Source organism: Chelon labrosus, assembly GCF_963514085.1.
Source record: "Chelon labrosus genome assembly, chromosome: 2".
Taxonomy (NCBI): domain Eukaryota; kingdom Metazoa; phylum Chordata; class Actinopteri; order Mugiliformes; family Mugilidae; genus Chelon; species Chelon labrosus.
Window position 1 is genome coordinate 25202176 of NC_140338.1, and position 13741 is coordinate 25215916.

General features: G+C 43.5%; 1 protein-coding gene across 10 annotated transcripts in view; it reads right to left on the reverse strand.

The window, feature by feature from the left end:
• htt (huntingtin) overlaps window positions 1–13741 on the reverse strand; it is a 30589-nt gene continuing 16848 nt past the window's right edge. For 4 of the 10 annotated variants that reach the window (XM_084563369.1, XM_084563373.1, XM_084563367.1 and 1 more), the window contains exons 40-66: window positions 13477–13705; window positions 13230–13371; window positions 11919–12098; window positions 11603–11779; window positions 11408–11484; window positions 11036–11171; window positions 10731–10853; window positions 10319–10526; window positions 10051–10196; window positions 9703–9880; window positions 9481–9582; window positions 9165–9349; window positions 8937–9063; window positions 8742–8845; window positions 8325–8479; window positions 8100–8239; window positions 7922–8007; window positions 7681–7811; window positions 7452–7584; window positions 7124–7279; window positions 6822–7012; window positions 6411–6525; window positions 6047–6260; window positions 4315–4534; window positions 3989–4151; window positions 2803–2963; window positions 1–2162 (exon numbers count right to left, since the gene is read on the reverse strand). In XM_084563369.1, the coding sequence (XP_084419495.1) occupies window positions 1949–2162; window positions 2803–2963; window positions 3989–4151; window positions 4315–4534; window positions 6047–6260; window positions 6411–6525; window positions 6822–7012; window positions 7124–7279; window positions 7452–7584; window positions 7681–7811; window positions 7922–8007; window positions 8100–8239; window positions 8325–8479; window positions 8742–8845; window positions 8937–9063; window positions 9165–9349; window positions 9481–9582; window positions 9703–9880; window positions 10051–10196; window positions 10319–10526; window positions 10731–10853; window positions 11036–11171; window positions 11408–11484; window positions 11603–11779; window positions 11919–12098; window positions 13230–13371; window positions 13477–13705 (4193 nt within the window). In that variant the 3' untranslated portion in view covers window positions 1–1948. The remainder of the gene's footprint in view (window positions 2163–2802; window positions 2964–3988; window positions 4152–4314; window positions 4535–6046; window positions 6261–6410; window positions 6526–6821; window positions 7013–7123; window positions 7280–7451; window positions 7585–7680; window positions 7812–7921; window positions 8008–8099; window positions 8240–8324; window positions 8480–8741; window positions 8846–8936; window positions 9064–9164; window positions 9350–9480; window positions 9583–9702; window positions 9881–10050; window positions 10197–10318; window positions 10527–10730; window positions 10854–11035; window positions 11172–11407; window positions 11485–11602; window positions 11780–11918; window positions 12099–13229; window positions 13372–13476; window positions 13706–13741) is intronic. The other 6 variants (XM_084563366.1, XM_084563371.1, XM_084563374.1 and 3 more) reach the window with 3 other exon arrangements.

Genomic DNA, 13741 nt, shown 5'->3' on the forward strand with positions numbered 1-13741 from the left:
AAGACTCAATCATTTATTGGGGATACATTATGTTGACATGATCCAAGGAAAGCGGGAACATATTTAGCACACAAATAGCTGTGATGTTTACTTTTACGTACTGCATTTCAATAAAAGCGCCCAACATTAACATAAGAACTTCAAGTTTTCAAGTGCTCTGTGTGTTTAATATTTTGCACAAAGACAATGACCGATGAACTATTTACCAATCTTTAACTGAGACAAAACAATATTTAAAGCTCAACAGAAACCGAAAACCCCTGCTGTGACGCAGCTTCCTCGTCTGTTGATTTGTCATAGCTTGCTGTTGGTCGCCAAGGTTACAAGGCTCCTTTTGGATTGTGTTGCGTCTCATCCATACAATAGTCGCGGCAACCGTACCCATGGAAATACAGTATTAAAAGACAATGTAAGAAGATAGCAGTAATGCTAAGCATGCTTTCAAGCTTTCAGTGGTCAGGACATACATGTCGTACAAGTCTTTTAGCTAAGGCAAGTGTATGTACAGAAGCCCAGCACACTCCCAGGCAACTCAAGGGCAAGTCTTTAATAAAACATTATAGGCTTGTAGCTTTCTGCATTCTGTGGTCTGCTGATTCATTGATCGTATGCGTGTTACAAGAAAACGGCTTCACATTATCTTAACTGTCTAAGCCCTCTTGTCTTTACAGAGTTCTTATTTTGTTTCCATGCACGATGGCTTTTATGTTACTATACAATTACTTTTTACAAGATACGAAGATAACTCCATTTAAAGAGGGGTGTAAATTACTTCCAGTCTTATTACAACAACGATAATATAGTCACATCTTACATCCTGAGAATTTAAAAAGTACAAGAAACAGACTCTTGGAATCATTCAGGAGCACTGGGGAGCGTTCAAGACTGCAATAAAACTAAACCAGACAGAAATAAGCAATAATCATAAAATCAAGAGGAAATTTACCTGCTCCTGCTACCATTTGTTGTTTAAAACAAAACAAACCAAAAAAAAAAAAAAGACATTACTGCTATTTTGGTATTTTTCTTGCTTGACAGTTTCCACTGCTATGTAGATATATGGGCCCTTATACAGTTAAAACTACATATAAATCTAGAAATGCGGCAGAGCAGAAAGGTTTTTGATACTGCCCCGTACATACCTCCTGTACATACCTGTATAGTTATTTGCCCTCTCAGTAGAACATCCAGAATAATTGTAGCAACTGAGATAAGTTGCACTTTCTGCAGGGACAACTGCAACACAATCCCCAGCTACCATGGCTGTTAGTGATCATTCTCACAAATAAAACATTTTGCTCTTTCGCTACATAGTGTCAGAATGACCACAAGTAACTTAAATATAAAAAGGTCTTGAAATAAACTAATTTTTGTCAACATTAAGCAGGCGTTTGTGACCCATTCGCGTCAGCCCATTGTCCTCAGACTTTAAGCACTCTGACAAAACTCACTGAAAAATAGATGCATTTAAACTTTAAATATAGTAAATACTTTGCATTTTCTATTTTACTTTACTGACATCACAATACTCCTCACATGATAATAAACAAATCCAGTTCTGTGTTTGATTAAACTTTATATGTTGCGGGCTTTCTTTTAAAGGTGCTGGGTAGGAAGTGTTCAAGGTGCAGTCATGTCAGGAGGAGTGGGGGTTGTCAGCAGAACCACCGTTTTGCAGCCAGTGTCCTTCATATAGGTGTAGGAGCTGACTCTTAATATTCAGACATTTAACATCACTGAATGTGTCACTGTGAGATCAGTAGTTCTACTTCATATCAGTGGGCGGAAAGGAACAAGGCTACAGTAGATTTTTTTTATATAATAAAACATTCTTTCCCTCCATCACAACTCACTGGAGAGGTGTACATGGAGATGTAATTTCTCACTCTAATCCGCTTTTCTCCCCTTCCTTCCTGTGCACCTCCATGCCCGTCTCAGTCTGATGCTCTTAAAGCGTTGTATCAGGGTGGATTGACTGCAGACAGCCTAGCAGCTGGTAATAAGGGCTGCCAGGCGAGGCCACAGTCTCAAAGACGGACTGGAAAGCCCTACGGTCCAGTTCCTCATCAATCTGGTGCCGGTAGAAATCCATCGCCACAAGGCAGAACAGGTTGACGTCTACCACCTCACTGGAGCCCATTCGGCTGATCACATGTGGCAGTCTGGAAGCAAGAAGAGTTAAGGACAACGCAGTTTGGTAAGCAGCAACAAATTTTAGTTGCATTCAGGGCTGGGACACACTAAACCAACAGTAAGCCGTTTCCAGGGTTAGTCCATAGGAAAGCATCTGTGGCCCAGTTTTTCCTCAGTGTACCTCATACAGTTGGCATTAGGCACCAGAATTTCAGCCAAAACAGTACATTGAAGCAGTGGTAGAACAACATCTCAACTGTTCAGCTTAGCTAACAAGTGCACAAGATGAGAACCGAAATGACAAAAACAATGTTTAAAGAGCAAACGGAGGGCTATTCTCAACTTTAATCTCATCTGTACATTTAAGTACACAAGTATTTTCACGACCTGATCTAAAAAGAATAAACTAGACAAATTTATGAGCATGGTTCATGAGAGACCAGCTCTCCCGTTTTCCAGTTGTTGGACACATGTTAACCATAGTCTCTGCGGTGTGTTCCAGTGCACCTTTTTGGCTCAGACACAGACAATATCACAGTCAGCGATGTTGATAGTTTTATGAGGTCGGTTTGGTGTGTACCTGCCTTTATTACACCTCTATGCTACAAATCACAATGTCCTACATGACCATCCTGTTCAAGAGATTTACACTATGTTCTGTAAGGATACAGGGCTGAGATCCACTGGGAGGTGGACGCTGACACAAAGAAGCAGGAGAGGCTCCACATGGCCATGGCCACTGGTGTCCTCTGAGTGAAGTTGGACAAAGACAGCAGCACCCAGTCTCGCACCATTGAAGACTGGCCTGTGGCATGAAGTGTCTGGAAGACCTGGGTAAGAGTGCACGGCAGAGGGAGAGACGGGGTCAAAAGGAACCACAGACAGTTTGACAAGACAAGCAGAATGCATAAAGAACAAATGGCAACAATTACTGCATTTACATTGACACTAGTATTGCACCAATAAGAATAAATGCCTCATGTAACCTCTTAAGTCAGGACTGGTCTGATCAGAAGCAAAACCACGTAAACAATTGATCCAATCAATCCTGAGGTTAATATAAATGCATTTCTTCTGCTCATGTGGGGCAGACATGGGGAAAAATATCAGGGGACATGACAAGTCTCTAGTTATTCTTGACTTCAATCAGCTCAACACATGCAGTAACTCTGATCTAAAATGTGCATTAGGCAAGATATTTTGTTAAGTAAAGTAGTCAGTTTGCAGACTGTGGTCTGGCATCAATAAGTGCCTCACAAAGATCTACTGTACATCATAGACTAGATGAGCCAGGACTCCTTTAACCGAGACGCTCACAAATTTGCCAGAATTTGATTTTCATCGTTCAAATTGTAAAGAATAATGCTACTATTCTGACAAATAATTATCACCCAGAGTGGTTTCTAAATCAATCTGAAGCAAGAAATATAGCAGATTATCAAAAGACATTTTCTGAAAATAAGACCTAAAGGCAAGAAAGTAGTTGGCAAGCATTGGGTTGGATTACTCTTTATATTTCCAAACATCATTAACTTCTGTTTCAACCCAAGCACTAGAGAATTGTAGTTTTGGTGTGATTTTACTGACCGCACTGATCTCATTTATAATTTTCCTGTTTATCCAAGGAAAGTGACTGGAAGCCACTGTCTTTGCTCCGGGAGGTACCAAGAATCAAGCTTCCCGGGACTAGATTTAATCGAAATTCTAGGTTTTTCCCTTATTGTGGGGAAACCTAGCAGTAACAAACAAATCAACTTTTGAGCATTGCAATATTTATGTGGTCTTCAGAAGGGTCTTTAATCTCTATTTGGCATGAATGGTAGATTTTTAGATTTGCATGTACTCATGTCCCGACCTTGTATACGACAGTTGCCATGAATTGTGGGTAAGGTTGCTGATTGGACAGGAACTCTCCGATGACCTTGTTCATGACGTCCTGCGGCGGAAAGAAGTCGTCCAGAAACTGGGGCAGGATCCTGGACACCACCCGAGCCTCGCTGGGTAAACCCTTCCTAATCCTGCCAGCAAGAAATTAGTGTTTGTCAAAAAGTTACAAATGGTTTCTGAACTCTACAAACCCAGAGAAGTCAAAGGTTTAGAAGAGAAGAATGCTGCAAAGTAAGAGTTTCATATTTATTACAAATGCCGTGAGAAATTTGTGTAACAAAAGGGTTGGTATACCTGTCGAACAGCACAGAGACCCTCTCCATGGCAACAATGATTGACTCGCTGTCTGGGGCCTGAGGGTCAACGTGGGCGGGGCGGCTAGCAGGGCTGGCCTTCTCCTTGCCTGAGGAGAGACCAACATGACCCGCCGTGATGCCCACCGCCTCCGCTACACCAGAGCCAGAGTCAACCTGACCTCTAACCCCTGTCACGTCTGAACCCGACGCAAGCACCGCTAGAAGACGAGAGGGGTGGGTGGCACCGGTCAAACCAGTGGGATAGAGGTTAGAGCGGGAGTTGGGACACTCAAATCACAAGATTCAGATCTGAATTTTGTTGACCTCAAACAGAAAATTGAATTTCTGGGAGCTACCTTTGGTCAAATGACATTCTTAAGGTTTTCTGTAAGTGACTGGTGCTGCAAGCTTTAAAGGGATTTTCAATGCTTGGTTTTCCGAGTACATTACATTCTAGATTAACCTGAGACCGGAATGCGCTACCGGCTAGCACATAACGTATGCAGAGAGATATAATCGGTTTGCATTTGCAGGAGAGAGGATTTATTTAAAGAATTTGTTGGCTAGCTCTCGGCAACAAAGAAATGCCACGTAGGGCATTAGCGCAAGGACAAGGACATGCCAACAGTTGCTAGAGTTAGTGGGGAGGGCCAACGTAGGGGTTAGAGGTAGGGTATATCAGAGGTACACAATACAGTATATACTACATGCAGGAGGAAAGCAGGTGTATTTTATGTTATGCATAATGAAATAGGTTGGAGATTAAAAGGTTTGTTATACTGTGAACAAAGACAAGGACTGAAAATCACTAGTGTTAGCAACAGTGAAGACGGTTAAACTGGGTGCAAAACTGGCAGGAAAAAAAAAATACATTGAGAAATCACTGGCGATTGTAGTAATTGTGTATCAAGTATTTTCAGTTCCCCATGTAGTACAGGAATGGAAAGTCAGTCAATCACTGTACTTTATTAGCTCTGCAATGTGTTCCTGCATATAGTAATGTTATAAAGATTGGACACTTTATATTAGAGATACTTCTCATGCATTGCAAAATATGAAAACAGTCTAATCTGATGCATGCACCGCACATTTACTGCCAGCACAATGCCACAGTGGCATTAAAACATACAAAAACTACAGAGTTAGCATTTCAGTAGAAGTAGCAGCAGCAGTATCCACTTGTAGCCTGACTTCTGCTTTGCTGAAAGTCATCACTGGGTGTGGCTGAAGCAAAAGGAGACTGCATTGGCTGCCAAATGATCTGAAAACCATGCAACACATGCCCAGGTCTGATCAGCCTGTGGCTGGGCTGCCTCAGCTGAGGACACCTTATGATAAAACACCCAATGAGGTCTAGGTACACATCCATCCTCCATCATTGAAACAGGGTTATGAGGAGGTAGAGCATACTGCCCAATCCTGCACTTCTCTCCAATTTACATCTTACCTACACCTAGGATGACTTTACTACAGTTTAACATGCGTGGCTACCAGTATAATGTCATCACTCCATCAGCCTTAAGGAAGAGAACTGCTGAAGTGTTATACTACTGTTCCATGCAGGTGAGTTAGCCTGATAGCTTAAAGCAATAGCAGGTTTGCAGTGGTTGGTGAAAGTCAGTCACAGAAGCAACAATGGTAGCACCAGTCATAATGATATACATGCCGGTAATTAAGCCAGCATGCAACTGTACATTTCAGATTAGCAGTGAAGTTAAAGCTCTGCTTACCGGTGTACATGCAGGTCAACATGAGGCCCAGGGCTGCCATGGCTCTGTGTGGTGACGGCATGTTGACTCTGTCCACGCTGAGCTTGACCAGCGCTTCTCCATCCACACGCGATAACTGCTCTGACAGCAGTAGCCGCTCAAGACCACGAAGCACGCAGTGATAGATGACGGAGGGAGTGGAGTCCTCGCTGGCTGACACCATTACACCACATAACTGGAAGAGGCAAGAAGGGAGAAATGATAGAATGCAATATATGCTTTTTTTTTTAATAAGCATAGATGAAGCCTCACTCTTTAAATGTCTATTTTGATTCTAGTATTTGTAATATTTTAGATATGCTTGCTTTACTCCAATTAACCGTACCTGTATAACTCCAGCCATAAACTCAGCTCCTACATCCAGAGGGTAGTTCTCCATCATGTAGAAGGCCACTGCGCACATCACCAACACATGCTGCTGGTTATGCAGATTCACACAGCTGCAGGATAGAGATATGAGAGAAAGCAGGGAGGGAAAAAAAATTAGATGGACTGAAAAATGGTCTAAAATATCAAGGGCAGCACCTTGTGGTGACGAGTTGCAATGCAACTAATTAAGCTGGAAAAACTAAGTGATTAAAAGATCCTCTTACAGTGTGTGGGTGCGTGGGGGGTGCACACACTGACATTAAACACATTGGCTCCCTAAAGCTCTTTCATCCTGAATTCAGCTCATTAGAAGATGAAATGAGGTCAGCGTCTGCATGAGACAAGAGAACTGGAGGGAAAAACTCACTGAGCAATAGCCCTCAGGTTGGACAGAAGGTACTCAGAGACTGTGGGGATAAGCTGTTTGGCTGTGTCGTCCAGCAGGTCACATTCCAACACATACAGCACGCCATGGAGGGCCCCCATGCGGCTGGGCAGGTGGGTGCTGCGCAGGGTCGTCTCCAACAGGCGACACACAGGCTCGGCTATCGCTTTGTCCTAGCAATGTAAATTCAAAGGTTTTATACACCGCCACAGCATTGGTTTAATGGGACAGTACCGTTAGTAATCAAGCACACATCCTTACACCACCTTATCAGCTCTACTCACCATGCCCAACACAGCAGCAGCCTTGCAGATGGCAGGCACGAGGTACTGATTCAGGATCTCGTCCTCTGGTGGGTGGAGCTTCTGTAGTTCCATCAGGGTGGAGAACATCATGTCAAACTGGTTCCTCTCTGTGAACAGGTCCGACACCGCCAGCAGCTACACAACAACAAGATTGGACAGATATTGGGGAGTGATTTGAGCTGGCCTTCAGATTATGAACTATAAATAAATAAATATACATTTTCATATTAGAGAACAGTAGATAAAACTGATTATGGACAGTGGCAAGACCGAGATGTGGATACTGAGTATGTGCATCGTAGCTCACCGATCGGACCACTTCACTGATGAGGATGGTCGGGGTCCTCCTGTTAGTTGGGGAACCAGGAATGAGCCATTGGCTGTAGAGCTCCAGGAGAAACTGAGAACATGAATGAATATCCACACCAGCACGGTGCTTCCTGAAAGCCAATACAGACACTAGGTTAGGGGGTGTGTGCTTGTGCATTAGACACTTACGAAATGTGTCTGTGTAATTGTGCTTTTATTTGTCTGACCTAGAGTTTATAGGCGACATGGGTGGGGATGTGGGAGCTGGAGTGTCGGCCTCATCTTCTTCATCCTCACCCCATTCTTCCTCCCTCAGAGGAGTGATGTTGTTACCCAACCACACTGAATGAATGGAGACCTGGAAGGAGATATGCCAAATAAAATACACATTGTTTATCATTAACCATTTCATCTGGCATACTACATCTCAATCATGTCAAATCACTTCCTCGATCCTGCATCTCTTACCTGCCCCAGTTTGTAATCCATGTTACCCATCTCCCTCTCAGTGTTGATTTGAAGCAGCAGTTTCTCATGGCTGATCAGCGTACCTGCTGAAACGAATTTACAAGCGTATAATTGAAAAAGTGCTAGATGTTAGTGCAGGAGTTTAAGTTAGAGTTTATGAATACAATCTCTCCGTTACCTGCAGAGGCTGCTGACAGTGAGGGCACAGGGTCCCAGGCGTGGTATGGGTGGTATGTATGGACATTGTCTCTCTTCGACACAAGAGCTTGAATCTCTCTCTCCACTTCACCTCTTATCACTGCAAGTTTCCTTCCAAACCTGGATGGACACAAATACATAAGCTATTTGGCACGTGCTTGTTTTAGGCTCCCACACAGTAAACCGGTAATGGCTGCATAGATACCGTGTTTCCAGGGCTTTGAGACTCTTGTTACGGGGCTGCTGTTCCAGACAGCTGACTGCGGGGTTACCAGCTGTGGGCAGGGTCATGGCACTCAGCACCAGGCTGGTGATGGCCTGAACTGCCAACACATTCAACTGTGTACGCTCCAAGTCCTCCTTGACGCAGATGGATAAAAATACAACGGAGAGGAAGAACAAAGAATAAAGACCGTCAAGAATAGAGGCGAATAATGTAACTTACAACTTATTACTCCTAGTAAGTCAATTTGAGAAGTACAAAGTACATTTGCAAGATGCTTGAATCCATCTAAAGGTAGTAGTTACATGAGTGCATATACAAAAGTCATAAGATCTGCATTTTCATGACGCACCAACCAGCTGCATGTTTTATGAGTGACCTCTGTATTTGTGTGTATACCTCCTGCTGTGTCTCCTCCTCCTGGTCCATAGTGATGGGTTGGGTGACCAGCACCCCGAGCAGAGTGGCCCAGGTCTCCTCAAACTGAGTCCTACTACTCCAGCCTAAATATAAAACAACCACAACCAGTGCAGATGAGAAAAATGTTTGCCCTTGTGTCCGCATACAGTGAATGTGAAAGTCCATTCTCGTTACCCAGTGTGTTGATGCGGTAGAGAAACTCTCTGAAGACATCCTTTTCCTGCAGGAAGTCCACAGGGATCTCAGGTAGCGTTGTGCCAAACTCTCCACCTGGCTGAGGGGACCAGCCCAGTTTCCAAACCTGAGCGCACACACGCACACAGACACAGTGTATTTAAACAAAAACAATACATGAATGTATCTGAAGTTGAACTGCCAGCACCATTTCTTTCAAACACTGACCAGTGGAGGCACTCGGGTGAAGCTGTTGACCAGAGGCAGACGGGACAGACTGATAACTATGTTGCGCAATGTTGGCGTGAGAAAAGCAGGGAACATGGAGTTGCTACGGTGACCCAGGGAAAGGATGCTCTGCAGGCCTTCCACCAGCTCTGCCATGATTTCACATGCTCGCCACTCGCACATGTCTGCAACAGAATTATTTTGTTTGCTTAGTTTAAAAAAAAAAAATAAAAAATGCATAATAAGGTCCAGGTGGAGCATTAAAATACTACAATTACACATAATATAGTTCTACAGTTTCTTAATGAATTCTCACGGTTTGCACGTGCAGAGTCCACTTGGTCTTCTTCAGCATCTCTTTCCCTTTTTGTCTTTTTCTTCTCTGGGTGCAACAGCTGGTTACCAGGACTTACAGCCACTGGGAAGTCAAGGCAAAAAAATTAAATTGGGCAGCAAAGGAATTTTAAGCCTCTAGGCAGTCATGGCATTTCATCAAGCTCGACATACAAAACAAAATGTACCATGCAGTTCTCATTACCTGCAACAATAATGAGACGCAGGCAGTAGATTAGAGAGCAGGTGTGTGTTGTGTACTCTGGCAAGGAAAGCTTGTTCCAGATGCAAGGCTGCTGCAGGGCCAGACACAGGCAGGACAGGGCCCACTGCAGGTCCACACTAAGGGGCAAGTGGTCCTGGAGCAGATGCCACACTACAACCTGTTCAAAGAGAGCACCATACATGGGCACAATAATTTTAGGAGTTCAAAGAGTGTGCCAAACTTGGAGTATTGTATGACTGCTTTGCATCCAGTCTTTGAGATTGCCATTTTGAAACATTAAAGACGATCATTTTCTTTCTGATAACTGGTCAATATACTCTCCTTTACCTCAGTGGCAGTGCAAGTGAAGGAGGTGATGAGGTGCTCCTTGTCAGAGGGAATTTGAAGTGAAGAGGGAAGCTGGCTGACGCTCAGCAGATACTGAGACAGCGCTCTGCAAAGTGACAAAACCTTGGCATAGAAACCAGGCTCATCTGAAAGAGATTTAAGAAACATAAAGGTTAAATAAACAACAGTCTAAAAATTAATTGAGCCGACTGATGTTGTTTTTATTCTCCAGTGTAGTCTGACTTATGTTCGTCTCCCTTTCACTCACCATAAACCTCCCCCAGCTTGTCCCAGTAGAGCTGGCGTTGGGGCGGTGGCAGGAAGGACTGATGTGGAACAGGAAGTGACCCGGTAACCGCTGTCAACTGCTCAAGTGTCACCTGCAAGGCTGTCTCTAACAAAAGTGACCCCTGACCCCGTGCCAACCGCTGCACTCCCATACTCAGGCATGGACACAACAGGCTTAGATTGAACTCCTGGGAAGAAAAGATGACCAAAGGTCCAAGTTCAATTGTTAATATACACTGAAATTAATCAGGTTTTAAATTAATTATTTAAGAATATTCATCATTGAAGTTTAATGTCTGATCACTGGAGCACCGATTTCTATGCACTTTGTCTAATTATTTTACTGTAAAGTTTGCGTGCATACCGAAGGACTCCATTTGTCACAGCTTTACCTTGCAGCTCATGATGTTGAAGAGATCAGTAGGAGGTAGTTTGGTAAGAAGTTCTGTCGTCTCCAACAGGGAAACATCTCCACGAAGACAGCATTGTGACTTCACCAGAGCAACATACCACTCCTGGGAAAAAAACAAAATAAAAATAAAAAATACAAACAAATTTGAGCCAATATAAATTTAAAATTTATTTCAAAATGAAGACCAAGCAAACTGTTCCTTGAAATTATCTGGTGATGAGACTTTTTTTTTTTTTTTTTTTTAAATGATTTGTTATCCAGGTCTGTGTTACTGTGCAGACTCACCTTATCTGCAATGACCAGTTCGGGGGCAGGAGGTGGATCCCCATCTAAGGGGTGTGACGTAACCGGCGGAGTGGGGCTGCTGGTGTTTGCCACAGTGGCTCTGAACCTGTCCAGCAGGGAGTAGAACCTCTGATGCCTAAGAGAGATGAAGAGAGGATATAATTATTTCTGTTTCTTTAATGTACGTTCAATTTAACACATTTGTCCTCATAACTGAAGGCTCAAATCCCAGCAGATACAATTTTACACCTTCAAAAATCCTGAAGAAAGTAATGTCAAATTAATTTGGTATGGGATACTATATTGGTATGCACAGACAAAATGTGCATGTTAAAGCAGGTAAAACAAAACGGCTGCATTACACAAGATTACCTCTGAGCCAAGCCACTTGTCTGAAGGTATTCTTGGATCCTGTCCAGTTCCTCAACAGGGAGCTGGGCTATGCTGTTCTGGAGGGTGGAAGGATATACACAAGAGATGTGACAAACATTACAATAAGTGAGTCTTGGTCGTGTGAGCCTACAACAACTCCACACGCACGACAAAATCCACACAGCAATGAATTACCTGTAGCGTCTCAGCCAGCAACATCTCTACCCTGCGACACGCCAGTGTGTCTACCATGCGAGCCAAAACCCTGAAGGGTGTATTGAGAAGCTTGTCCACATACAGCATCAGCAGAGACCCAGACTGACTAAGGTGGATGCCCTCCAAACACTGTAAAGTCTTCTTCAACATGGTAGGCTACAGAAGAAGGGATGAAAGCAAAAGGGAGATTTGATGATGAAGAAATCCAAGCATGAATGCATGTCATAATGTCCAGAAAGTCAAGTGTTTAAACTGTGGAAAAACAAAATAGACAGATAAAGGGTTGTCATCTTACAGTAGTGAGGTTGTCACAGCGGGACTGAATGGCCTGGATGAAGAGGCCGCTGGCAGCTGAATTGCGGTGGACAGCACTGATGAAGTCCTGCACAGGAGGCTCATGGGAAAGGCTGATGAGGTCACGTACATGGTTGACAATCAGCCAGGTCAGATGCTCAGAGTCGTGGAGGTTCTGACACTATAAAAGGTGAAGGGAAAAGTGTACAGTTTTCTTCAAGGAACACTTAAGAGATTCTGCTTTGAGGTTTCGCACTGCTTTATTACTCAGAAAAGTGGCGTTACCACTAGGGGTTGTACCGAATAGTCGATTAGTCGACTTAACTGCTGTGCCGTGACGCCTTAAGCAGGAAGTCGACTAGTCGCCGATCACATGACAACAACAACATGGATGCCTCTGAAAAGATGGGTGCGGAGCCCAGTGGGTCATTGCAGCAAACTAACAGCGGTTCATCAAGTGTGTGAAATACTTCACTGAAGATGAAGCCCATTCTACCGTGACATGCAGAATATGTAAGCGAGTACTAAAATACAACAAATGTACTACTGCAATGCACACTCATCTGAAAAGGCATCAGCTAACACTAGCAGAAGAACGGTCAAAATCCTCTCAACGGCAGTCAAATAACAAACGTCATGCGGTAACAGAGAGAAGGAGGCTGCAAATCAACAATTTGATGGTAAATTTCATTGTCCAAAGTTCTTAGACCTTTAGCTGCTATACCCGGCTACAATATCCTATATCCTTACAAAACACTGAAGTGTTATTAAATGCTTTTGACAGTGCCGATTTATATAGACAATACATACCTGCAGCGCACAGCATTGATAAGCTCATGTGTTTATGTTCACTTCTGTTGTGTTCCATAATTTGACATGGCTGTGGTTGTAGACCGTGTCTTTTTATGCTGAGCGAGAGCCACATACAAGTGTCAGACTGACTGTGTTTATGATGTTGACGTGGGCCACGACCGACAGTAGCCTGTGTTCTGCATTATCTTGCAGAAAAGCGTCTGTAGCTTCTTTTGTGTGAGATGCTACAATATGTATTCAGGTCAAGAATATAGACTTCATTAATGCCAAGCATTACGTTCTACTGTGTTTTTATGTGTGACATCGACTAGTCGACATTGACTCAACTTTCACCACATATTAGTTGACTAACAAACAAACCCTAGTTACCACTGTTCTAACATTTTGAACGTTATTGTTAATATGTTTGAGAAAAAAGGTTATTACAGCTATAAATAACGTTGATGATTCCATTTAGAAGAGTAAGCACACCATGTACTTCAACATTTTGTAGCCTTACCACATAGTCACAGAAGAGGATTAGTGCTCCCCTGCGTACAATCTCTCTGTTGACCATTGCTAGCCGGGACTCAGGCTTCTCCTCTTCACCTTCCCCTGAGGAGTGAGGGCTCAGCAGCTTTGTGCATGACATGCTTTGTCTTCTGATTGTAGGAAAAGAAGGACCAGAGACAGAGTTAGTCAAAACAGAACTATAATTACAAGATCTACATAAACTTGATATTAGTGAGTCCTTGCACTCTTATTACCTGGGTGTCTGATGAACCTCAGCCCACCAGGAGTAGTTGGTGTAGTCGATGATGAGGAGGACCTGGCACCAGAGGAGCACCAGGGATGGGTGGGTGGTGATGAGGCACTGCACCATGCTGTTCAGACCCTCTAAGGGGTAGAAGAGGTCAGTGTCTGTGTTGGTCTGTCCACCACCACTCTCGCACTTGAGGAGACGGCTGGCTGCAGCAGTAATCCTGCGAAACATTCCTGGGCAACAAAAAGAGACAAGAATTTCATGGTGAA